This window comes from Hippocampus bargibanti, linkage group LG07, assembly GCF_051943395.1.
Source record: "Hippocampus bargibanti isolate YZ-2025 linkage group LG07, ASM5194339v1, whole genome shotgun sequence".
Lineage (NCBI taxonomy): Eukaryota > Metazoa > Chordata > Actinopteri > Syngnathiformes > Syngnathidae > Hippocampus > Hippocampus bargibanti.
The window spans coordinates 7,384,026-7,410,921 of record NC_142740.1 but is presented as its reverse complement, the minus strand read 5'-3'; the positions used below and the strand labels follow the sequence as shown (position 1 = coordinate 7,410,921).

At 38.5% G+C, this 26,896-nt stretch overlaps 2 protein-coding genes across 3 annotated transcripts in view; one reads left to right on the top strand and one right to left on the bottom strand.

The window, feature by feature from the left end:
• aspm (assembly factor for spindle microtubules) overlaps positions 1-1,175 on the top strand; it is a 51,705-nt gene extending 50,530 nt beyond the window's left edge. The window contains exon 26 of the mRNA XM_089001632.1: positions 941-1,175. Within this exon, the coding sequence (XP_088857758.1) occupies positions 941-1,043 (103 nt within the window). The 3' untranslated portion in view covers positions 1,044-1,175. The remainder of the gene's footprint in view (positions 1-940) is intronic.
• A 37-nt stretch (positions 1,176-1,212) lies between these two features.
• Positions 1,213-25,397, bottom strand: LOC148895327 (complement factor H-like). Of its 2 annotated transcripts, XM_089001635.1 has the most exons (22): positions 25,239-25,397; positions 24,973-25,155; positions 24,233-24,338; positions 24,076-24,152; positions 23,828-24,010; positions 22,319-22,501; positions 22,033-22,227; positions 18,662-18,841; positions 18,381-18,545; positions 17,257-17,424; positions 17,015-17,173; positions 15,962-16,150; positions 15,680-15,865; positions 14,613-14,783; positions 11,274-11,450; positions 10,275-10,380; positions 10,050-10,126; positions 9,448-9,639; positions 9,185-9,373; positions 7,300-7,485; positions 3,808-3,987; positions 1,213-1,666 (listed from the first exon to the last, which is right to left on the bottom strand). In XM_089001635.1, exons 1-22 carry the CDS (start codon positions 25,306-25,308, stop codon positions 1,473-1,475), a joined length of 3,516 nt encoding a protein of 1,171 aa, XP_088857761.1. In that variant the 5' UTR covers positions 25,309-25,397; the 3' UTR covers positions 1,213-1,472. The 2 variants fall into 2 exon arrangements, with proteins under 2 accessions (XP_088857761.1, XP_088857760.1); XM_089001634.1 differs by lacking the exon at positions 11,274-11,450.
• Between the last annotated feature and the right edge of the window lie 1,499 nt (positions 25,398-26,896).

Here is a 26,896-nt window from a genome sequence, read left to right as displayed (position 1 = left end):
TTTTCTGCTACATTGTGTCATTTGTTAGAATTAGTTATATACACATATGCTAAAACATCCTATGTTATTTCATTTCTACTTATTCTTATCAATTAGTAAATCCATATATGTATATATATATATATATGTATGTAGTTTAATTATTTGTATATGTTAATTAGTATACATGTACTCAGCTTGTACTTAGTTACTGTAGAAATCTAGATATCATGTTTCAGTCTAATAATGAATATTCATGATTGTATCTAGCAGACGATAGGTCCTTTCCAAAGTGACATCACTCCTGTTGTTTATAAATGTCTGAGACGAGCTCTCGCGCGCTCTCTCTTACTCTTGCCTCTCTGTCCCTTGGCCTAGCTTCTCCCCTGGAGAACATCCTCTAGCTGCCTGATAATAAATATTCCTTTTTTTTTTGTATATCACCTTGCTTCCTACTGATTTAATATTTAGACTATACAAATGAAGAGCTGAACCAGGAAGAACAACAGTTAATGCAACATCATTGACGGCTCGCATTGATATGGAAGGACTCCTTAAATCGATTGCAAACATTTATGCTTTCCTCTTCAGAACTATTTGAATCATATTCTTAACTGGATGAGTAACAAGAAAGCATCTTCTCCGAATCTGAAGCCATTGTTTTGATACTCGAGCAAGGCAAGACGTCTTGGCCTGACGTCACAAACTGGGGGCGGGACTTTCTGAAAATCCACAATTCGCAGCTCAATTTGTTGCAGTTTTAGCACACTTTAAGTCATTTTTATTGGTGTTTTGCATTTGACTAAAAATATCAGCCTGCAGGTATTTTAGATGCTATAAAACATTTATCTGATGTCCGAAAACAAAAAAAATGTTGTCGGTTGTCCTTTAAGATCCAAGTTGTAATTGACAGAAAATTGATTTTTATTTATTTATTTGTTTCTTTTTTTTGTTCTCCAAGGTTTGCACCGGATTGGGTTCTGAGGAAGGACAAACTTCCAAATATCGTGGATCCTCTCAAGGCCATCCAAATGTTAGCAAACACGCTGTCCATTGTCATGTAAAGAAGTTTTAAAAATGTTGCTATGTTAGCGTTAGCATATTCTTTTTGTTTGTGTCTTAGAAAATGTTTTGTGTACAGTAAACATGATTTTACCGATAACCTCTGCGTGACCACATAAAATCCGTTTCTTTTAGTTCCCGTGTTCATGTGCATGCTTACAAAAAAAGTAATTGAAATAGTGCTGTTTTTATTCTCAACCAAACATTTCATATGCCCTTAGTGCAAATAGGGTTGTCACGACGACCAAATCATTTTGGATTCGATTATCTTAATCTGCGTTCTGTCCGAAAAACGGCAATATACTACTTCCAATGACTCAAAAACTGAGTTAACCAAATTCCGAAAAACCCTTGAGAAAATCAGATTGATGCTAACGCATTAGCTAAACGCTCCTGCGAATAGAATTTGTAGAAACAACGGCCGAAGCTTGCTACCGGCAGGTGGGCAGTTCCATTTCTCCGTCGATGCACTTCTGTCGCATATTCAAAGCGCCGTCGTGCCTGGTTCCCGGGGCACACCTGAACTCGATGATGTCATCATGGGCGGAGTACAACTTATTGTCGCGGGTGTATCGGAATGAGATTTTGTGTGTGCTCATGAGCTCTCGGTCCACCGTGCAGGGTTCTGCGAAAACAAACAGGGGGATTGTTATTCATCATCCCGCCGCTGAGTTTTGAAACTTGACGGCAGTGTATTAAATTTGATAATAATAATAATAATAATAAATTTCATTTATAAGCGCCTTTCGAAACTCTCAAGGTCACTTTACAGTCACAGGATCGGTTTTTCTGTGGGTGAGCAGCGGCAACCACACGCACCAGCGTTCACTCAACCCGGAAGTAACTCAAATAGATAGAAAGCTAGCTAGTTTGCCAATCGATAGCCAACAGATACCTAGCTAGATAGCCTGCCAACCTAATAGCTAATAGATAGCTAGCTAGCCAGCCAGATAGCTAATACATAGCAAATAGCTAGCAAATTATAATAATACATTTCATTTATAAGCACCTTTCAAAACTCTTAATCTAATGGTGGTACTGGGTGTTAGCTGTAAAATTCTAAAATGACAATTTTCTAAATTTTATAAACATTTTTATAAAATGGCAATTTTCAAAATTTTGTAAAAATACAGTATGTGTAAAATGGCGATTTTCTAAATTTTGTAAAACATTTAAAATGTCGATTTTCTAAATTTTGTCAAAAAAATCTAAAATGGTGATTTTAAAAATTTTGTTTAAAAAATCCAAAAATGACAATTTTCTAAATTTCATAAACATTTTTTAAAATGGCAATTTTCAAAATTTTGTAAAAATATAATTAAAATGGTGATTTTCTAAATTTGGTAAAACATTTAAAATGTCGGTGTTCTACATTTTATTAAAAAACTAAAATGGTGATTTTAAATGTTTATTAAAAACATTCTAAAATGACAATTTTCAAAATTTCATTAAAAAAAAATTAAAATGGCAATTTTCAAAATTTTGTAAAAATATAATTAAAATGGTGATTTTCTAAATTTGGTAAAACATTTAAAATGTCGGTGTTCTACATTTTGTAAAAAAAAACCTAAAATGGTAATTTTAATTTTTTTTATTAAAAACATTCTGAAATGACAATTTTCTAAATTTCATAAACATTTTTTTAAATGGCAATTTTCAAATTTGTAAAAATATATGTACAATGGCGATTTTCAAAATGTTGTAAAACATTTAAAATGTTGATTTTCTAAGTTTTGTAAAAAAAAACTAAAATAGCGATTTTCAAAATTTTATTAAAAAAAATATGAAACGGTGATCTTAAATGTGTAAAAATAATTTAAATGGTGATTTTCAAAGTGTTGGAAAAATTGTCTCAAATGGTGATTTAAATAAAATTGTTAAAAAACATCTAAAATTGTGATTTTAAAAATTGTGTTCATATTTTCTATTTTTCTTATTCTAAAATGATCATTGACAAAAATAGCTAGCAAATGGTGATAATGATAATAATACATTTCATTTATAAGCACCTTTCAAAACTCTTAATCTAATGGTGGCACAGGGTGTTAGCTGTAAAATTCTAAAATTCCGATTTTCTAAATTTTATCTAAAAAAAAAATGGCAATTTTAAAAATTTTGTAAAAATATGTTTAAAATGGTGATTTTTTTTTTAAATTTTATTAAACATTCTAAAATGACGATTTTCTAAATGTTATAAACATTTTTATAAAATGGCAATTTTCAAAATTTAGTGAAAATGTGTTAAATCGCGATTTTCTAAATTTTTGAAAACATTTAAAATGTCGATTTTCTGAATTTTGTAAAAAAAAACTAAAGGGGCGATTTTCAAAATGTTATTTAAAAAAATGTAAAATGACGCTTTTCTAAATTTTATAAACATTTTTATAAAATGGCAATATTACAAATTTTGTAAAAATAAATATAAAATGACAATTTTCAAAATGTTATACTAAAATGCCGATTTAAAAAAAGTTAAAAAAATCTAAAATGGTGACTTTCAAAATGTTAAAATTGACTCAAATGGCCATTAAAAAAACATCTAAAATGGCCATTTTAGAAATTCACATTTCACATTTTGTAATTTTTTTTTTAATTCTAAAATGGTGATCATAGAAAATAAAGTACAATAATGTAGTTGCTTGTTCTGTCGTCACAAGGCAACATAAGTCTTCTTGTGCTGGTCCCAAGCCCAGTTAAATACAGAGGGTTGTGTCAGGACGGGCATCCGACGTCAAAGCTTGACAAACGCGCCAATTTGAGACTTACTGAGGCATTTCATCTGTCCCGCCCATTGGCCGTTGTCGCAAGTCATGTAGGGACTCCCTTCCATCATGTAGTAATTCTGGCAAATGTACTTCACCCGCTCGTTATGCTTGTAGCTGAATTTGGTGGAGGATTCCGTGTCGCCGCCGGCAAGGTGAGGCGGACGCTCGCATTCCAGAGGAGCTGAGGGGGGGGGGGGGGGGGGGGGATGTGGACAAACAAGAGACGGACGGTCGTTATACCACTGCCACGACTGGACAATAAACAAATTATATATATATATATATATATACAGTAAAGTCTCGTTATATCGATATCGGATATATCGATAGTCCCGGTTATATCGATACTATTTCTATGCACGCACGGAGAAAATTACATGCAAACAGGGTCGGATATATCGATAGTCCCGGTTATATCGATATTTTTTCGGACTCCCTTGAATATCGATATAACGAGACTTTACTGTATATATATATATATATATATATATATATATATATATATATATGTATGTGTGTGTATATATGTCTGTGTAAGCTCTCAGTCGTACAGGAGTGGTCCATCGATGAGAAGGTTTCTTCAGCCGTCATCTGTACAAAAGTGAAGGTTTCGGACGTTTCGCCTCCTATCCAAGAGGCTTCGTCAGCGAACTAAAGTCTGACTGGTCGTATCGGCCCCATTTATATATCCCTAATGTCCAGACCTGGTGGCGCCGGACACAGCTATGATAGGTCCCTACTCTCAGGTTGGGGGGGGCGCGGGACCCCCCCCCTGTGGCCCCACTGATTGTTCCTACATTCCTGACTAACGATTGGCCTATTACACCCACACCCCCCGGTATCACCTCATCAGCATAACGACCCTCATCAGCATTGCGAAAGTTGCCTAACCTGTTTTGCCTGAGCAGGCTATTGTATGAACGATCCAAATTGAACCTCACACCACCAGACCGGTTTAATGAAGGATTTTGTTGTTTTATAAGAATCGCCTCTTTTACCCCCCTTTCAAACCATCTATGTTCTTTCGCTAAGATTTTAAACTCATTGTCGTCAAATGAGTGGTTGCTAGCTTTTAGGTGCAAATGTACTGCCGATTGAGGCCCACTAGTATTATCCCTGCGATGTTGATAAAGTCTTTTTTTGAGAATTTGTTGAGTCTCCCCAATGTACTGCTCTTTACAATTTTCATTCTTACAATGTATGGAATAAACTACATTACTTTGTTTTTCATTTGGTAGCCTATCTTTTGGATGTACTAATTTTTGCCTTAACGTGTTTATCGGTTTGAAATAAGTAGGAATTTTATGTTGCCAAAGGACTCTTTGTAATTTTTCAGAAACTCCTGCAATGTACGGTACTGCTACTCCTCTCCTTTTAGAATCTTGAGAATTATTGGTTTCGTTCGCTATTCTTTCTTTCTGACATTTGTTGAATGACCACTGAGGGTACCCACAGTTAGTGAGTGCTCTCCTGATATGTTTTGACTCCTTTTCTCTACCTTCAGTGCTAGTTGGTATTAGTTTAGCCCTATGCTGGAGGGTTCTGATAACCCCTAGTTTATGTTGTAAAGGGTGGTTAGAGTCAAAAAGTAAGTATTGGTCAGTGTGCGTAGCCTTCCTAAAGACTTCTGTTTTTAGCGCTCTGTCCTCTTTTATAATTACTTTACAATCCAAGAAGGCTAGTTGGTTCTCTTGAATGTCCTCACGAGTAAATTTAATGTTGAAGTCTACAGAGTTGAGATGATCTGTGAAGGATTGAATTTCTTGTTTCTTAATTATGACAAAAGTATCGTCCACATATCTAAACCAGTGTCTAGGTTTTGTCCCTGGGAAGGATGTGAGGGCCTGTTTCTCCATCTCTTCCATGTAAAGATTAGCCACTATGGGTGAAACTGGTGAGCCCATAGCACAACCATGGATTTGTTTATAAAATTTTTCCCGAAATTGAAAATACGTAGTATTAAGGCAGATTTCTAATAATTGGCAGGATCACAACCGGATCACATCTGCCAATTATTAGAAATCTGCCTTAATACTACGGAAGAGAACCAACTAGCCTTCTTGGATTGTAAAGTAATTATAAAAGAGGACAGAGCGCTAAAAACAGAAGTCTTTAGGAAGGCTACGCACACTGACCAATACTTACTTTTTGACTCTAACCACCCTTTACAACATAAACTAGGGGTTATCAGAACCCTCCAGCATAGGGCTAAACTAATACCAACTAGCACTGAAGGTAGAGAAAAGGAGTCAAAACATATCAGGAGAGCACTCACGAACTGTGGGTACCCTCAGTGGTCATTCAACAAATGTCAGAAAGAAAGAATAGCGAACGAAACCAATAATTCTCAAGATTCTAAAAGGAGAGGAGTAGCAGTACCGTACATTGCAGGAGTTTCTGAAAAATTACAAAGAGTCCTTCGGCAACATAAAATTCCTACTTATTTCAAACCGATAAACACGTTAAGGCAAAAATTAGTGCATCCAAAAGATAGGCTACCAAATGAAAAACAAAGTAATGTAGTTTATTCCATACATTGTAAGAATGAAAATTGTAAAGAGCAGTACATTGGGGAGACTCAACAAATTCTCAAAAAAAGACTTTATCAACATCGCAGGGATAATACTAGTGGGCCTCAATCGGCAGTACATTTGCACCTAAAAGCTAGCAACCACTCATTTGACGACAATGAGGTTAAAATCTTAGCGAAAGAACATAGATGGTTTGAAAGGGGGGTAAAAGAGGCGATTCTTATAAAACAACAAAATCCTTCATTAAACCGGTCTGGTGGTGTGAGGTTCAATTTGGATCGTTCATACAATAGCCTGCTCAGGCAAAACAGGTTAGGCAACTTTCGCAATGCTGATGAGGGTCGTGATGCTGATGAGGTGATACCGGGGGGTGTGGGTGTAATAGGCCAATCGTTAGTCAGGAATGTAGGAACAATCAGTGGGGCCACAGGGGGGGGTCCCGCGCCCCCCCCAACCTGAGAGTAGGGACCTATCATAGCTGTGTCCGGCGCCACCAGGTCTGGACATTAGGGATATATAAATGGGGCCGATACGACCAGTCAGACTTTAGTTCGCTGACGAAGCCTCTTGGATAGGAGGCGAAACGTCCGAAACCTTCACTTTTGTACAGATGACGGCTGAAGAAACCTTCTCATCGGTGTGTATATATATATATATATATATATATATATATATATGTATGTAAGTATGTGTGTGTGTGTGTGTGTGTATATACTAGCTTTTATTACTAGCTAGCGAAGTAGTTAGTGAGTTAGCTAGCTTGCGCGGTACCGAGCCAGCGAGGATAGATATATAGATAGATTGACCGATAGAAAGCTAACAAGCTTTCTAGCTATCGAGTTAGCTAGCTAACGAGAGTTTGATTGACCGATAGAAATCTACCAAGCTTGCAAGGTAGTCAGCTAGCTAGCGAGGTAGTTAGTGAGCTAGATATATGGATAGATAGCAAGGCAAAAGTCTACCTCCACATGTGGGGAAAGGGTCGCTCCACAGGCCATTCGGAAGACATTCCACCTCGGCTTTCCCTTGAATCATCTGACCACGCAGACGGCAGCGAAACTTCAGCTTTTGTCCTTTTCTCGCTTGTGAACCCTGGAGATCGGTACTCAAGCGCACGCTAGCAGGTATGCCCGACACTTGGCACGGTTCTATTTTCAGGTAAAAAGTCACAAATGAGACTTTTCCAAACAACAGTTGATGGAAAATAAGAATTTGTCATGTTTAAAAGTGCTGTGCTTAGTTGGCCAACTAAACAGTAAGCCCACAGTCGAAGCGCAGATGGCCGCAGTTAATCTGAGTGAAACAGACACGGCAAGGTGAACTGTCGGCTCCATCTAGGACAGGGGTGGGCACTCCTGGTCCTGGAGAGCCACCCTCCGGCATGTTTTCCAAGTCTCCTTGTTGCAACACACCTGATTCAAATGAGCAGGTTCAATGTAAGGCTTCCGCAGAGCTTGGTGATTATCTGATTCTTTGAATCAGGTGTATTGTAACAGGGAGACTTGGAAAACATGCAGGAGGGTAGCTCTCCAGGACCAGGAGTGCCCACCCCTGATCTAGGAGGTCTGTCTTTGCACAGAATTTAGGGCTTGGGATACTCCTTTATCACCAAAGTTATTTATGGCTTGAACATCCTGCACAAGCGCCAGGTTACAAACATATCAGTTCATGGAAAAGACAACCAAATCAAATATCTGTTTTATTGCTTGCAGCTGTTGGTCCTCAGAACACCCAGAGGCGTGGTATGCTAATCAAGAAAGTTATGTTTTACTAATGTATCACTTCAATTTACATATACTCTCAATAAATAGCTTGGCAGAGGGGCGCAGAATTCAGACGTATGTCATTGATGACCGCGTCTCCTGCCGGCAGTGGGGATGATCTTTATGGTTCCGAGTCTCTGTCCACGGTGTCTGACTGTCATATCTCTGACAACAGTATACAGTGATGCCTCAAGTTCACGAACGTAATTGGTTCCCAGAAAGTGTGTGTAAGGCGAAAAGTGCATCTTCCAAACATTTATTTCCCATAAGAAACAATTAAAATGAGAATAAGCCGTTCCCAGGTCCCAATAAAACTTAATTTTCTACTAAATAAGCCTTAAAACTACATAAAATATACCTTATTTTATGTATAATAAATATGCTATTGTATTGTAATTAAATAAACTACAGTATAATAAAGTAGTTTTATTTACCTTTGTCATGGCCGTTGATATAGTTGCCTCTTGATGATATCCGAGTGAAGTTGCCGTGCTTTCTCGGTGATAATATCCTCACCTACACTGTCCCCTGCTAGCTGCTTTTCGTTAATCCAAATTAAAAGAAGTTTTTCAACCTCTTCTATTGCCTAAGACCATTGCTTAGACAACACGAAACACCCTTCACCACATGTAGCATTGGTCGACTTAGCGTACTGGTACTGGGACGCTAAATCACACAAACGCACACCTCGTTCGTGTTTTTCGATAATCTCCTTCTTCTGCTCGACCGTCATTTTCTTTTGTGTCCTCTTCGGCTTAACACTTAACCTGTGGTGGGGTATATTTCGGTCCCATAATAGCAAAAGTACTCCACTCAATAACAAACCACCTCTAGTCCGCCAGCCACCGTGGCGCTGTTCGACCATGTGGTTTGGTTCGTCCAGCCGAAAACTAGTTCGTCAGCCAAGACTTTATGCTCGTGAATTTAATGTTCGTGAGCTAAAGCATTCGCAAGTTGAGGTATTACTGTATGTATATATGGATATTGTATATTGCGAGAGACTGCTTCAAACAAGAACTGAAATTATTCGTCGTTACATGGGCTAACGCTTAAAAAAAAAAAAACAGGAGAAAAACGAGCATACCAGTACAAGTCGGGAAATTGCCGTTCCACTGCCCAGTCGGCAAACATTCGATTTGTTCAGCTCCCTCCAAAACGTATTCACGACTGCAGCGAAACCTTAATTTGTGTCCCGTTCGTATGCTTGCATTCCCCGGCGGCAGATCTTCTGTGGTAAGATGCGGGTGTAGCGCTTCGACTTTACAAGAAATGTCTGTTGGGGCAAGGAGGGAGGTCAAAGGTGAGTGCCGTTTAAAGTTGTTACCGTTGTGGCTGCGCGACGTCTACCTTCGCAAGATGGGAACGGATGATCCCAGACGCCATCATGGCCACATATTAGCAGCGAGCTGCCGCTCAGTTGCTTCCCAGGTAGGTCGCAGCTGAATTTGAGGAAGTGATCGGGAAGAATGCCATCTTCGTTGTCTGTCAAACCCGTGATTGTAATCCCCCCCTGCGTAGGTGGCGGGTCACATCTCACGGCTGCAAAGACGGAACAAATTAGCCAGCTCACCCAAAGCTTACCCAACAAAATGCAGGAAGTTAATTCCCGCCTCTACCTAGCTTATGAACCGAGCGCACATCGTATAATTCTCCTTCGTTGTCTAGCAAAAGTATTGTCTTATAAAATCACTGTTATATGTATTTGTTATGTCCTTGTAAGACGTGTGAGTATTGTCATATCACTTGTAGAGTGCCACAGAGATCAATCCTCGCCCCTCTCTTGTTTGGCTTTGAACCTCACCCATTTGCTGGGATTCAGTCCAGTTTTTGATAAATTCTTGAAGAATAATTCCTTGAAATCAAATCTATGTTGATTTTTCTTTCCCCGAGTGATATATTTAGTAGTGGCGAGAAGAAGTACATATGAAATGCTTGTTATAAAAACTTACGTTCACAAACTGGGACGTGGTTGGTCCATTTTTCCAGCAGACATGTCCTGGTATCAATTTTACTCACCATTTGATAGCTAAAAGGTGTTAAGAGATGAGGGGATTGTTAACTATTACCTTAAAAAATAATGATTATTATGATACCAATAGCATCATAATGCTACATTTTTTTTATCAACAAAAATAAAAATGATGTTATGAATTAGTTTCTGTACATGCGCCTACCCCACTTTGCAAAAGTATTTGATGGTTGCACCGAAAACAAAGTCGTCACCCTGGATAAGCTGATAATAGCCATTTGGAGTGTTTTCGGGAAGTGGACACGGTTTCACTGCAAAGGGAAAAAAAATAACAATTTACAAAATATCAAACGTTTGATATTGGCCAGTTGGGATTAGTTATTTAATTGAATGAGTTTCCATTTATTTATTTATTTATTAGTGTCTGTTTATTTACTAGTTTAACCGTTTACCTATTTATGTATTATGTATGTATGTATTCTTTTTCACATTTATTTGTGTCTGTTTATTTATCGTTTACTTAATTATTTATTGGTGTGTGTTTATTTACTAATTTACCTATTTATTTATGTCATGATAGTTATATATATATATATATATATATATAGTTATTTATTTTTATTTATTTACTTATTTATTTAACAATTTATGTATTAATTTATTTACATATTTATTTAATTGTGTTATTTATCAATTTATGTATGTATTTATTTACCGATGTATTTATTAGTGTGTTCATTTATTTATTTACTAGGTTACCCGTTTACCCATTATATATTTATTTATATTGTATATATGTATTTAGTTACTGATTTACCTGTTTATTTATTTATTTACTCTTTCACTTGTTTATATCTTTATTTACGCATGTATTTATTTATTTACTAGTTTACCCGTTTTCCTATTATTTATATGTTTATTTATTTGTGGATTTACTTGTTTACCTATTTATTTATTTTTTTACAACACATTTTGATTTATAGAGAGATTTAACAACAGCTGGAGTGGGAACAAATTAATTAATTAATTAATTAATTCATTCATTCATTCATTCATTCATTCATTCCCACTTGGTACACCCGATATTTAGTTAGTTTCTTCAAACCAACTTGACTTCAAACCAACTTGAAATTGTTGTCAGCAACTTGTTTTTGTTACAACCGCTCGGCAATTCAGAGAAAGACAAAAAAGGCTTTAAACTCACAGAAGCAACGTTCTTGATTGACAGACACCCATCCGTCACTCGTACATTTATATTTGATGGGGAGACCCGATATGTAACCCACTTCACACGTGAAACGTATCACCTCTTCATCTTGATATTGAATCTTTGGGGCTTCTGCCACGTGGCCGTGTGGAACATCAGGAAGCGTCGCACATGCTAGCAAACAGCAACACGGGTTAAGCAGACACGCCGCCACCGTAAGCCGCTCTACTTGTCGACACCAGCAACTCCGTCTGAACTCGCTTCAGATCCTTTTAGCGATCCAAGTGTTCCTTCCGCTCAACAAAAACACAAGATGAACTCATTCACTGCCATTCACGAATTGATCCGGGAATTGAAAATATAACGTAGAGCGCCATTCCCGAATCTGGGTTTTTTTTTTTTTTTCTTGTTTGGGTGCTGATAAAGCGCTGGTCAGACCTCTGGCCATTTTTTTTTCTTTCACAAGGGGGCAGCATTTCCCCTTTTCCATTTGGATTGGATGTAATGTACCTTTATTCGTCTCGCAGTGGAGACAGTTACATTTCACAGCAGCAAAGTTATGAAAGCAAGAGGAGGAAAGAAATAAGTAGAAAAACAAATCACAGGAGCTATTGGAAAGGCAGCCACTCTCGCGGCGCCATCTTGAATTATTATTATTTTTTATTCCAGTTTCAAGCTTAGATAACTCCAGACCCATATAATTTAGGAATTAACCTTTTTTTCTATGAAAGAAGAGATTCTAAGGTTTCTAACGCTGTATTGAATGTTGATGTAGTCCTGAAACTCAATATTTTCTGGGTCCTGGAATTCGAGCGACAATCACAAAAACCCTTGCAATGGAGTGGACACCTATTTGCACATCGCCTGGTAGTGAATGAGTTAAATTTCAAGATGCTGACAAAAAATGTACCAAAAAAATCTACCTTACCATTTTCAGACAAGGTTACTTTGACGTTCCCCCAAAGTTCTAGAAGCAAAATGAAGAAATGCAGTCGCATGGTGGCTTGCCTTGCGACAATCCGAGCTTGGGTTCAAACTTTATACAAATGTGAGATCATGGTGCGTTTGTTCTCAGCTGCAATCCTCCGGGGTCAAAACATTGCACAAAAAAAGTGCAGGAACCAACCACGATGCGTCCGTGATTGCTTGAGCAACTCTTGACTGGCATTAGCACACAGTAACTCTGGCGCAACCGCAATCGATATCCCCAAATGCTTAAATGCGCAATGACACGCTAGCTTGTCATCTCAAGAAAAAGCAACAACCACAAACGACCATTTTGGCAATAGACCACATTTTGGATTTGGGAAACAATCCCCCTTCCCCCCCTCTTTCCATGAAAAAGTTCCCGTCTGGAAAAACCCAAGCACACAAAAGCCTTTCCAATGATCGGACGCTTGATCGGCTCGCGAAAGCCGTAACCTTGGCATGATAATGTGCAAGTGCAAAAGTCCACTGGAAAAAAAAAAGTATTTGTGTACAAAGTGAATGATCGGAAACGGAACAAAGTGTTTATTGACACGAGATTGGATCCTACTTCCAGTATTAACTCATTCACTGCCAGATGTGAAAAAAATGTGACCGCTCCAGTGCCAGGGTTTTTGTCACTTTCACTCAAATTCTATGACTCACAGAATATTGAGTTTTAGGATGACATAAACATTCAATTCAGTGTTAGAAACCTTAGACTCTCTTCTTTCATCAGAAAAAAAGTGTTAATTACTAAGTTATATGGGTCTGGAGTTATCTGAGCTTGAAATGGGGGGCGGATGTACAAAATACAATATATATTAATTTATATAGAACAAAGCGCTAAAATGGACAAAAGGGAAATGCTGCCCCATTGCGGAAAAGAAATAACTTTGCCAGAGGTCTGACCAGCGCTTTATCGGCACCCAAACTAGCAGCAAATGAGTTCACTTTGGAGTTGATTTCAATCTCGATAAGCTACGGAAAAAAACAAAATGGAAGGATGGAATATTTTGAATTTGTCAACTCAGTTGACAGTTACATAATGTTCAGTTCTGTTCAGGGCGTTAAGGAAAAAATCGGCAACATATTTGGGGTGGGCAACTGCCCTTCAATTTTACAAACGAGATCCGGCTCTGGACCTCATAGCAGACGACTTCCATCTCCACAATCAGAACCCAAATTTTATTTTTTTAATGAAATCGTAACATGGTGGCCATTTTCAGTGACTTCCTGAATCAGGCTTCAGCTCTCGAAAACGGAACCGACGACAACCACCGAATAAAATCCACCAAACGGCCTTTTGCTGGAAACGGCTCGTGGAAACAAAAAAATGACAGCAATACCTCAACATCCATTTCGAATATTTTATTATTGAAGGCATCCAGATGTGTACACCGCCATGTTTTCCAATCATTTGAGTGACAGCTACATTCAAAAAAAACATTATTTTTCTTGCATCCATATTTTGGGGACAGATTTCCCTCGGCCAGGTCAGCATTTCCTCTTCTAAGTGGAAGCTAAGATGGATAGATGGATAGACAGATAGCTAGCTTGATAGGTAGCTATCTAACTAGCGAGCTAGTTAAATTGTTAACCAGCTAGCTGGTTAGATAGCTAACCAGCTAGCTAGTTAGCTATCTAACAAACTAGCGAGATAACCAGTTAGCTCTTAGCTATCTAACCAGCTAGCTAGTTAGTTATCTAACCAGCTAGGTAGTTAGCTATCTAACAATCTAGCTGGTTAGCTATCTAACTAGCTAGCTGGTTAGCTATCTAACCACCTATGTAGATGGATGGGTAGATAGATAGATGGAACACAATGTATGTAAGTAGTGAGAGGGCCATGTCAAGTGGAATCCTCTGAAAGAATCTCGTGAGACTAATAAAGGTTAATCTAATGTAATCTAAATTAATCAAATATATATTAATTTAATTGAATGTAGTTTAATATAATTTAACTGAATTTAATGTAATTTCATGTAATATATTTTAATTTAATTTAATTTAATGGCTGTAATGCCATTTAATTCAATTTAATTGAATTTCCTGTAATGTGATGTAATTGAATTTGATTAAATTGCATGCAATTTAATTTAATTTGATTTAATTTGATGTAATTTAATGTTATTTAATACAACTTAATTTAGTGTAACTGAATGTAATTGAAATGAAATGAATTATATTTACTTTGATTGAGGTAAATTGTATTTAATTTTACTTAATTGAATTTAATGTAATTTAATTTTATGTAATTTTATTTTATCTCATCTAATCAAAGATAAATGAATACGCATTGGAGAAACCATTGAAGTGACTCAAATGCCTCCCGAGTGAAACGTTGGTGTGACTTGCAGGTCTCCTTACCTTGGCATTGAATTGGTTGACTCCACTGGCCGTTGACACAGGTGACGGAACCCCCGCTTTTTACACCCGGGTGGATGCAGCGATACTCGATGACCTCGCCGTTGACGTATTTTTCTTTGTCGTCACTGAAGGTCATCACCATTAGTGCATCTTTGGGCTTGGAGCAGAATGCTAAAAAATCATCATACATTTCATTTATAAGCGCCTTTCAAAACTCTCAAGGTCACTTTACAGTCACATGATAAGTTTTTCTGTGGGTGAGCAGCGGCAGCCACACGCGCCAGCATTCACTCAACCCGGAATAACTCATATGGATAGAAAGCTTAATAGATGGCCAATAGATAGCTAGCGAGCTAGGTAGCTAATATGTTTCCCTACTCAAATAGCTAGATTGCTAGATAGCTAGCTAGCCATCTAGATATCCAACAGATAGCTTGCTAGCCAGAACGTTGAGTATTTACCATTTTGACGATTAAATAGGACGTGTGTTGAATTTTGACCAATGCTACATTCTTAAGATTTCACTGACTGATTGATTGTTGTAAATTGTATGCAATAAATTACCTGTAAATTTTTCATTTCATATATGCTTTCTTCCATGTAACAGGAGCATTTTTCTTCGTCTTCTTTGTTATTATTATTATTATTATTATTATTAATGAACTAATTCACTGCCATTCATAAATTTATTCGGGAATTGAAAATATGACAGAGCGCCATCCAGGGGCGTGGTATTCAAATGAAGAAGACTGTGTTTTACTAATGTATCACTTCAATTTGCATATACAGTAAAGTCTCGTTATATCGATATCGGATATATCGATAGTCCCGGTTATATCGATACTATTTCTATGCACACACGGAGAAAATTACATGCAAACAGGGTCGGATATATCGATAGTCCCGGTTATATCGATATTTTTTCGGACTCCCTTGAATATCGATATAACGAGACTTTACTGTACATACTATCAAATGAATAGCTTAGCAGAGGGCTGCAGAGGTTGAGCGTCGGTCAAAAAAAATAAACATATCTTTGTTTGCTTCCAACTGAATATTTCACTTACGTGTACAGATCATATCCACAATGTCCCATTGTCCATTTTGACATGTGATGGTGTCTTTTCCTTCCATCATGTAGTTCTCCCGACACTTGAATGTGACTTTAGCGTCCGACAAATATTCCCTTTGAAATGAAGTCAAAATGACTGCATTGTCAATTTTCGGAGGTGGACTGCAGGTCCCGGCAACGACTGCGGGATGCAGAATTGAAACAAAAAAAAGTCATTACATTGAAAAAAAACAAAATAAAGTGTGTATTTGTGTATCAATAACATGTGTGAACTCACGAGTGCAAATGGAGTTAAACGCTAATCCATTCGCATCCCATTTTCCATCCACACAAACTAAATGGTCAAGGTGACTTTGGTATCCGTCCCTGCAAAGAATCTGGACGCTGTCGTCATGTCCGTCTCGATTTCTCTGGTGTTTGATTTTAGCATTTGCGATCACAGGGACCTCGCCGCACTTATTTGTTTCTGCACCACAAACACATTGAAACGGAGGGATTGAGGGACACGGCAAGATATATACCACCTTGCTACCAAATGTAAATAAACAAACAAACAAATAAATAAAATTCTATAAAGAAATAAATGCACAAATGAAAAAAAAAACACAAATAAAAATAAAAAATACACACAAAAATAAATAATTAAATACTTAAATAGCTAAATAAATAAAAGGATAAATGAATAATAAATAAATAATTGGGAAAATTGGTACATACATAAAAACACACCATAAATAAATTAATGGATAATTAAATAAATAAATAAAACTCACGAACAAATGAAGTACATACTGTAAGCAATAAAAGTAAAATAAATTGTATAAACAAACAAATAAATAAATAAACAAACTAACTAACAATAAATAAATACACACATAAAAGAATGAATGAACGAATAACTAAATACATACATACATACATACATACATACATACAAAAAAATATATAATTAAATACATAAATAGAGGAATATAAAAATAGATGAATAGCAAATTAAAAACTCACAATATATACATAAAAATAACTAAAAAAAACAGACAATAAATAAATACTCAACTATAAATAAATAAACAAGTGCATAAAAATTATACAATTAGGAGAAGCAGACAAAAAACAAACACACAAAGAAACAAATGATAAATAAATACATACACAAATACATAAATAAATGAACAATAAATAAATAAATAAATACATTTTGAAATTGCATTGTGCTGACATGTAAATGGATAATTAAGATCTGGGTAGGATAAAATCCAGTTCTTGTCATGATGATGCATTTCAACAATGGTCCACACATGACGTCACACTGACGGGGTGTTGACCTTACCCACGCATTGCTCCAGTCCAAACCACAGACCATCGACGCATTTGGCTTCGCCCCACCAACCTTTGGTGGCCAGTTTATAGCCTTCATTGCAGGTGTAGTAGAGCGTGTCGTGTAGCGGGCCCACCGCGAAGCCGTGAAGCACGTCAGGTTGGAGACATACTGTGGTAGCCATGAAAATACAATCAAAATGACATTCAAATCAGAGTGGATTTTTCATTTGCGCTACACCAGCCGGATTGTACCTGAGCAGTTCTGAATTCCGGTCCAGCCAGCAAAATCACAGGTGACGGTGAATTGGCGATCACCGTCATTGGTGCAGGCGTATCGAACGCGTTCACCTTCGTTGTAATAGCTTTTTTTATTGCGCAGGATCTCGGCGTTGCTCAGGTCAAGTTGTTTACATTGGTGGCCTGAAAATCGGAAATCAAACGCTCCTGAATGTGTTTTCCGTTGGCTGCCATGAAAACAAAAATTGGTCGTTTTTTTACGAATGTCATTTTTTTCTGTACATGACCTCGATGTTGAATTTTTTTCTTTTAAATTGTATCAAATTATTATTATTATTATTATTATTATTATAATTATTATTCGTAGTAGTAGTAGTAGTAGTAAGAGTAGTAGTAGTAGTAGTAGTATACATATATATATAGAATGAGAATATTTGTAAACATTTCTGCACTTAATAAAAATAGGTATAAGAAAGTATTTACTAGTTATATAATATAATAATGTCTGTTTGTCTTTCTGTCTGTCTTTCTGTCTGTCTGTCTCTCTCTCTCTCTCTCTCTCTCTCTCTCTCTCTCTCTCTCTCTCTCTCTCTCTCTCTCTCTCTCTCTCTCTCTCTCTACCTACCTACCTACCTCGTTAACAAGCCTACCTACCTACCTACCTACCTACCTACCTACCTACATACCTACCTACCTACCTAACTACCTAACTACCTAACTTCCAATCCTCACCCCTAAACCTAACCCTAACACCAACCCGAACCCTAACCCCTCACCCCAATGCCGAACCCTGAACCCCTAACCCTAAACCCTGTAACCCTAAATCTAATCCTAACCCTAACCCCTAACCCTCACCCTTAAACCCTAACCCCAACCCTAAACCTAAACTTAAACCTATACCTAAATCCCAACCCTAACCTGAACCCTAACCTGAACCCTAACCTCGACCCCTAACCCTAACCCCTAAATCTAAATCTAAACCTCAACCTAAACCTAACCCTAACCCCCACAACCCCCCCTAACCCTTAACCCTAACCCTGTAACCCCTAACCTCTAACCTTAACCCTATTTTTTTCAACGCATAATTTCAACATGTCACTGCGGATTAAAAATCGATTTGTTTCTGTGTTCTTACTTACCTGGACAAAGCACGTTTCCTTGCCAGCCATTTTCAGAACAAATTAGCATAAACCTGTCTTGAGATGCTTTGCATGTGAAATAGGCCCTTTCATAGTTTTGGTATATTTGCTTGCCGCCATCAACATTGTTAGCACTCTGGATATCCCGACTGTCACAAGTTATTTCTGGGATAGAAAAAAGAAAGATGCATTAAATTATCGCTCGATGACATCGTTAGCTTTTACGACTCCTCTGACAACAGATTTTGCATGGTGACGACTACGGTGCGCGATCACTTTACCTTGGCAGGGTGGATTTGGTATCCATCCGTCTCTGGTGCACGTGACCTTTGAGGCACTGTTTGTCCTCCTGTACCCTGACCGACAGGTGAAGTCGGCGGACGTCCCCAATCTTACTCTCTGCCCCCAATATATATCCCATCGCGAGACGCTGGGGTCCCTTTGGTTACTGCAGGTCACCTCTGCGGAACACAAGTTGGAGATGCTTAAGTGTAGTACTTGTGAATACACCTCTAGTATTTGTAAATATAATACAATACAATATGATACGATATGATAAGATATGATACAATAGTATACAATAGTATACAATGCGATACCATGCGATACGATATATGTTACGATAGGATACGATTGGATACAATGCAAAACGTTATGATACAATATGATACAATAGGATACAATGCGATACGATATGATATGATATGTTACGACAGGATACAATATGATACAATATGATACAATACGATATAATACGATACGATACAATAGGATAAAATACGATACAATAGGATACAATGCGATACGATTGGATACGATACGATACAATAGGGAACCTATGGCTCGCGAGCCATATATGGCTCTTTTGATGATTGCATATGGCTCGCCGATAAAACTAAATACATATTTTTGTTTTTTCGCCGTTCATTTCCCGTTGGGGCTGCAGTTGGCGGAAAGCGCAATTTTGATTGGATGACACTGACCTAGGTTGGCTGAAAGCGCCATTTTGATTGGATGATACTGGCCGTCAGTTGAAACAGGTAAACGCCCCTTTAAATGAGCCCAACTAGTGCACTTCAGCTTGAATGCACCGGAGCATTAGCCTTTGAGGAGAGAAAATGTTCTGATAATTTGCAATGAAACAATACCATCGATGAAACAGTCGAATGTCAGTGACATGTTAACAAGCCCCATGTTAACGTTAGCATCAACATACTTCTGGGAGAAGTATATTGCAGATAGCAAGTGTGGAAGCTTATGAGCCGTGTGCAGGCTAGCTAGCAGTAACTTCGTTTCTGAACCGGCAAGTTGAATTTCATTCTGATCGTTTGCCTGGATTTTTACCAATCACGAGGAACGGAAAACCATTCATGTTAACGGTGGGTTATCCAGTGGTGGGCCGTCAGAGCCAGCAAGGCCTTCTCTGCTGGCCTAACATAATCAGACATCATTATCATAATTATAATAAAAGTCAATTTCATTAAAAACGTATTTTTTTCTAAATATATATATAATACTGTTTTCTTGATGTTATATTATATCCATTTGGTTATGCTCCTTTCAGTGTTGTAGTTTTAGGCCAGAGTTTTTAATCCAATCAGAATTCAGCTAGCTTGTGTCGCCAGCCTGTATGAAATCTGACCAACGCCTTCAGAATCAACAGTCAGGGCGTCTGTGCGCTGTACATGAATGGGCACATGTAGTTAATATATAGTTGCGATAGCCAATCAGATCACGAGTTGGCACAGTAAGGCCAGCTAGAGGGCCTCGCGTTGAACATGACATGTACGCGTCCTGTGATTGGATACTCACTTTACCTCAGCCCTCGGTGGAGGCAGCGCTATGCAAGCTACAACAGATCAGACCCGGAAACTTTAGCAGAAAAACCAAGTATATCTACTCGCTTTTTTAACCCACAATGGCTGAAGGAGAGGACAACTCGCTGTCGCATGTAGGCCTATTCTCAAGAACAAATGAAAAAGATTTGTTTACTTTTATTTTCAACAAATCGTTCGTTTTGTGAACGTTTTGTTGTTTTTCTTATATTAAACTGACATTTTGTAATTTAGCGTAAAATCTTGTTAAAGATTGCATATTGTTGGTGGACTTAATAAAATTTTGTGGACAAATGATTTTAAATTTCCTTTTATTTTTAAGTGTTCTAATTGCTGATGCAGATTTATTGATGTGTAATTGCTCTGGAAAATAGCCTGTGTTGTAGACGATCAAGGTGATGCCACGCTCAGTACTGCGTGCGTGTGCTTTTGTAAATGATATCTCCAGCCGTTGTGTCATAAATTATGGTATTACGAGGGATATTTGTTCAAGTCGGACTCAGTAGGACTTCACTGAAGGCCTAGGTGTGAAATGCACCGCCACTGGTAGTATCACAAAGTTATTTTAAAGAATACATTCTGATATTTTGTTGAAAAGTGTCCGCGCGTGCGTGTGTGTTCGCGGGTGTGTGCGCGCACGCGTGCGTTTGTATGTGCGCGCACGCCCATGTGTGTTTGCGCGCGCGCCCGTGTGTGTGTGCGTGCGCGCGCGTGCGTGTGGCTCTCACTCAAAAACATTTCTAAATATTTTAGTTTTATGGCTCTCTTCGTCAAAAAGGTTCCCGACCCCTGCAATATGATATGATATGATATGATACAATACAAAATGATATTACACGATACGATACAATAGGCTAAAATACGATACGATACAATACAATACGATACAATAGGATGAAATACGATACAATAGGATACAATGCGGTACGATATACGTTACGATAGGGTACGATATGATACAATACGATATATGTTACGATAGGATACGATACGATACAATCGGATAAAATACGATACAATGGGACACGATATGATGCAATAGGATACTATACGATCCGATATTTTACGATATGATACAATAGGATACGGAGAAACTAGAGATGTGGAGGTATGCCCTGGAAAGGAGAGGAATGAAGATTAGCGGCAGCAAGACGGAATATATGTGTGTGAATGAGAGGGATCCAAGTGCAAGAGTGATACTACAGGGAGAAGAGATAAAGAAGGTGGAGGATTTTAAGTACTTGGGGTCAACTGTCCAAAGCAATGGAGAGTATGGAAAAGAGGTGAAGAAGCGTGTTGGAGAAAAATGTCAGGTATGATGTTTGATAGAAGGCTTTCAGCTAGGATGAAAGGAAAAGTGTATAAAACGGTGGTGAAACCAGCCATGATGTTTGGATCGGAGACAGTGCCACTGAAGAAAAGACAGGAAGCAGAGCTGGAGGTAGCAGAGCTGAAGATGTTGAGGTTTTCTTTGGGAGTGACCAGGTTGGATAGGATCAGGAATGAGTACATTAGAGGGACAACTCATATTAGAGGCTTTGGAGAGAAAGTCAGAGAGGCCAGACTGAGATGGTTTGGCCATGTCCAGAAGAGAGATAGCGACTATATCGGGAGAAGGATACAATACAATACAATGCAATACGATGTGTTACGATATAATACCATAGGATACGATACCTTTTTATGTTTGGATTTTAAATTCATCTTTTTTTATATTTCTTGTTCTGTATTTCATCATCATCATCATCATCATCCTGACTCCATTTTGTGTTGGCAGCCATAATGTGTCATGACTCCAGCATGCGTGTTGATCTTACCCTGACATATAGGTCGAATGCTCCATTTCCCGTCGCTTTTGCACGTCGATACCGCCGAGATCTCCTGCGGGGTCGATATCCAGTGGCGGGCTCCGCACGTGACGTTGAGTGTGGCGCCAGGTTGGAACAAGGACGTGTGAGCGGGTTCGTAGCGGGTTCCGTCGATGGGCGGCAGCGAGACTTTGCATTTAATGACTGCAACACAGCGAATCACACAACGATTTGTCATCAACTCACGGAAACGACATTGACACGTTCCGAAGCGGTCCGAGATGGGAATTCTTACGTTCGCACGCGGGACGGGGGCTCCACTCGGCTCGTAATCCCACTTTGGTGCACGCTGAAGGTCTGGCTTCGGCATACTTGTAGCGTGGATTGCATTGAAAGGACAAAATGTCGTGTTCCTTGTACTCTTGGATGTTTCCGGGCACAAAACCGTTTTCGATCACCGGCACGGCGCATTTGACCGCTGGTGATGAGTCAGAAGAAAAACAATTGCGGAATTAATTGTCGTCAAATTGTTTTGATGGAAAGGGCGATACAATACAATACAATACAATACAATACGATAGTATACGATACAATACGATAGTATATGATACAATACGACAGTACGATACGATAGTATAAGATAATATGCAATACGATACTATACTATATTATATGATACCATACGATACGATACTATACGATATTATACAATATGATACTATAAGATAATATACAGTATGAAATAATACGATACTATGCGATACGATATGATATGATACAATAGGATACGATGCGACACAATACTATACGATACGATAGAATCCGCTACAATATGATACTATACAATCTGATACTCTACGATACGATACGATAATACACAATACGATACTATACAATAGTATATGATAATATACAATAAGAAATAATACAATACCATGCTATACGATACGATACAATATACGATACGATAGAATCCGATACACTCCGATACGATGCAATATGACACTATACGATACTATACAATAACATACAACACGAAATAATACGATACAATACTATACAATATTATATGATATTATACGATACTACACGATAATATACAATACGAAATAATACAATACAATGCTTTTTGATAGGATAACATACAATACTATACGATACGACACAATCCGATACAAATCGATACAATGTGATACAATATGATACAATATGATACGATACAATAAAGTACATACAGTGGGGCCTCAGTTTACGAACATCTTGCCTAACGAAATTTTCAGTTTACGAACGTTAAGTTTATGAAAATTAGACCTTGGATTAAGCACTACTTTTCGGGATACACACGGTGCGCTGCCCCACCACGGCTGGCGGAGTAATCTTCGGTGGAAGAACACCAAAGCACATAACCGAACAGTGCCCCAGCCGGCCTACCTTTCCACCTTTATGGGACCGAAAATGACCCCACCACTGGCTCGTGTTCAGCCGAAGAAGACACAAAACAAAATTACAGTCGAGGAGAAGAAGGAGATCATTGAGAAACACAAACGAGGTGTGCGTTTGTCTGATTTAGCGGCCCAGTACCGATATGCTAAGTCCACCATTGCTACCATCCTTCACAACAAAGCTTTACACAAAGGCTTTATTTACTCGATGCTTTCACGTGACTAATGACAACGAACTTGTCACGTGCGAGTTGACAGCTGGTGCGGGGCCGCCGACCTCCTCCGATATGATAGAACACGATACGATACAATGCTATACGATACGATACGAAACAACGCGATACGATACGATCCAAACATACCTTGACATTTCGGAGGACGACTGCTCCACTCGCCGTTTTCATCGCAGGACATTTCGGACGAGCCGACGAGGATTTCATTGTTATTCTTGCAACTGAATCTGACCACGTTGCCATAGTTTGCCTCCTCGATGTCCCCGATCACGTCAACGTTGTCTTCCACGTTGACAAAGGGGCAGTTGATGGCTGAATGAAAATGGATGGTGTCACTTTTGAGCTCACTCGCCCGGCGCCGCTCCAGTCGCTCGTACCATCGCAGACTGGAATCGTGCCGCTCCAGCCGTCCACCATGCAACGGCGGTAGTTGATCCGACTGACCATGACGTAACTAAAACAAGAACAACGCAGGGGAATGTGATTAAAAAGTGATCAGATTATTTACAATGAAGTATTTGACGGTTGCAATACCCTTCGTGGCAAGTGTACTCCACTTGGGAGCCGAAGACGAAATCATCGCCTTGCTGCAGATGAAAATTAGCATTGGAGGATTCGCCGGGGTGACCACACGGCTTTGCTTCAACGTGCCAATGAGAGAAATGGAGAGAACGGTTAAACCACAGGTGTCCCAAGTCAAGGTCCGGGGGCCAAATCTGCCCAGCCACCTAATTTTATTCGGCCCGCGAAAGCAAATATAACTTCTGAAATTCTATGCAAAACTATTGAACAAGCTAGCTAGCTAGATCTCTTTCTATTGGTAGCAAGCGATTGAGCTAGCGAGTTTACTATTTAGCTAGCTGGCTAATCCCTTACATCACAGGTGCTCTGGGGCCAAATCTGGCCCACCATATCATTTTATTCAGCCCGTGAAAGCAAATCAAACTTGTGAAATTCCATAATGCTTGCTAAAGTCTGAACAAAAATGTCAAATTGACTTTGGGTTAAGCATACTGGATCGAATTTTTAATAAAAAAATGTCTGCTCGTGTGTCTGCTCGTGTATCGATCTATACTTGCGAAAACTAACAATGTCAGATCTTATCCATTTTTTTGCGCAATGCTGCAAAAGCTACACGTTGGCAGCTTTGGAAGTCAAATATTGGTGCCAAATGTAACACAAACTTTATGAAGGGAAAATACAAACCAGCCCAATATAAAATCTGTCTATCTGTCCGAAAAATCCATGGCAAAAGTTTAAAAATCATCTCTTACGTTGACATTTGGTTCCACGAGACTGCCACTCGCCATTGTTGCAGATGAGTCGGAAAAATCCGCTGTAGCCCACATTGCAGCCCACCCTCACTTGCTGCCCGTTGACGTATTTGGCCTCCAACGCACTCGTGTCGAAATTGGAATCGTACAGACGACCCGTCATAAAATCTTCAAGTGTGCAGTCTGCAAGTCAATAAATAAATAAATAAATAAATAAAAAGTAGAATCTATTTTTTAGCTAGATTTTGACAGCCATTTTGTCTTACCCTGACATTGGATCAAGGTCAAAGTATGCAACCACAAGAAAAGAACGCAGCTTTGCGCTACGGTCTTCATTTTGTCCTCTTCTCTACCAATCGCCGCTCGCAACTAAAAATTTAGCCTGTGCAACATCAGTATACGTAGAACAAACGTTTCGGATGCAGATTAGGCTAAGGGGGGTGGGATACTGGGGGTATTACACAATATATTTGCGCAAGTTGTCCACCATCTCACATAATAGGGGAAGAATCATAAACCAACACTCATTGTAGCGTCAATGCTACATTTTCAGCGTTAGCATACGTCATAAACGTTCACGGAACGTATAAAATGTCGTGACGTCACCGGGAGTAGCTTTGTCGTTAGCCATGAGAGTTGGCGCTAAGCGCCATTTTGCTACTGGAAACTTTATTTAGGGGCAGGGGGTTATTTTGCTTTCTTGGTAATCATTTGCAAGAGATCAATAGTGCAAATAAAATAGGTAGCAGTATTCTCATCAAAGTTCAGCATTCAAACTGTTGCTCATTGACAGACAACGAAGTTAGCTTGTGCGCGTGCGGGGACAAAATGGATGACGGCTGCCGTGTATAGATTTTTAAGGATTTTAAAAAGTTGGTATGATTTTACTCTTGAAAGGGCGCCAAGGCGCTTGAGCAATGCGATGACGAAGGGGGTCTTTCTCAAGAGGACTCTTTTGGGAAGGTGGAGGGGGGGGTACATCCTGTTTTGATGGCATGCGTCACTGAATAAACCAATCGAGCTAAGTGAACTTTCTTTCCAAATCACCAATTGTCATGTATTTTGTAATATTTAGGAACGTTGGGTACAGTTGAGCAACCGCTGCCATTGTTTTGGTTATTTAGGAACATCATAGAGATCAATAACAACACATGCGAAAATCCGTCTTGCAATTTTTTTAATAATAATAATAATAATACGGTAATAATAATAATAATAATAATAATAATAATAATAATAATAATAATAATAATAATAATAATAATAATGTAAAACTAAAAATATTCTTATGAAAACAAAATTTACAATAAATAATATTATCAAAATAATCATAATGATAATAATGATTATTGTTGGTATTATTATTATTTTCACAATAATAATTGTAATAATAATAATTTAAAAATAAAATAATTATTCTGAAAATAATAATAATTAGAAAATAAAATTATTATTATGAAAATGACAATAATAATTATAATAATCATAATAATACTGGGGGTGGCCCGGTAGCCGAGTGGTTAGCACACCGGCTTCACAGTGCAGAGGTCGCCGGTTCGCGACCCTTTCCGGCCTCTCTGTGTGGAGTTTGCATGTTCTCCCCGGACCCGCGTGGGTTTTCTCCGGGTCCTCCGGTTTCCTCCCACACTCCAAAAACATGCATGGCAGGCAGATTGACCACTCCAAATTGTCCCTAGGTGTGAGTGTGAGAGTGACTGTTGTATGTCTTTGTGTGCCCTGCGATTGGCTGGCAACCAATTCAGGGTGTCCCCCGCCTCGTGCCCGAAGACAGCTGAGATAGGCTCCAGCAACCCCCACGACCCTAATCAGGAATAAGCGGTACGGAAAATGAGATGAGATAATAATACTGAGTTTGATACGGTGTAAAGTTGGAACTGAATCAGCCCTCATAAAAATCACTAAT

Coding starts and splice junctions, on each gene's coding strand:
- LOC148895327 (XM_089001635.1), bottom strand. CDS start 25,308: ATGAAGACCGTAGCGCAAAGCTGCGTTCTTTTCTTGTGGTTGCATACT. Junction 25,156..25,238: donor GACCTTGATCCAATGTCAGG/GTAAGACAAAAT, acceptor ATTGACTTGCAG/ACTGCACACTTGAAGATTTT. Junction 10,127..10,274: donor AAATACTTTTGCAAAGTGGG/GTAGGCGCATGT, acceptor AACACCTTTTAG/CTATCAAATGGTGAGTAAAA.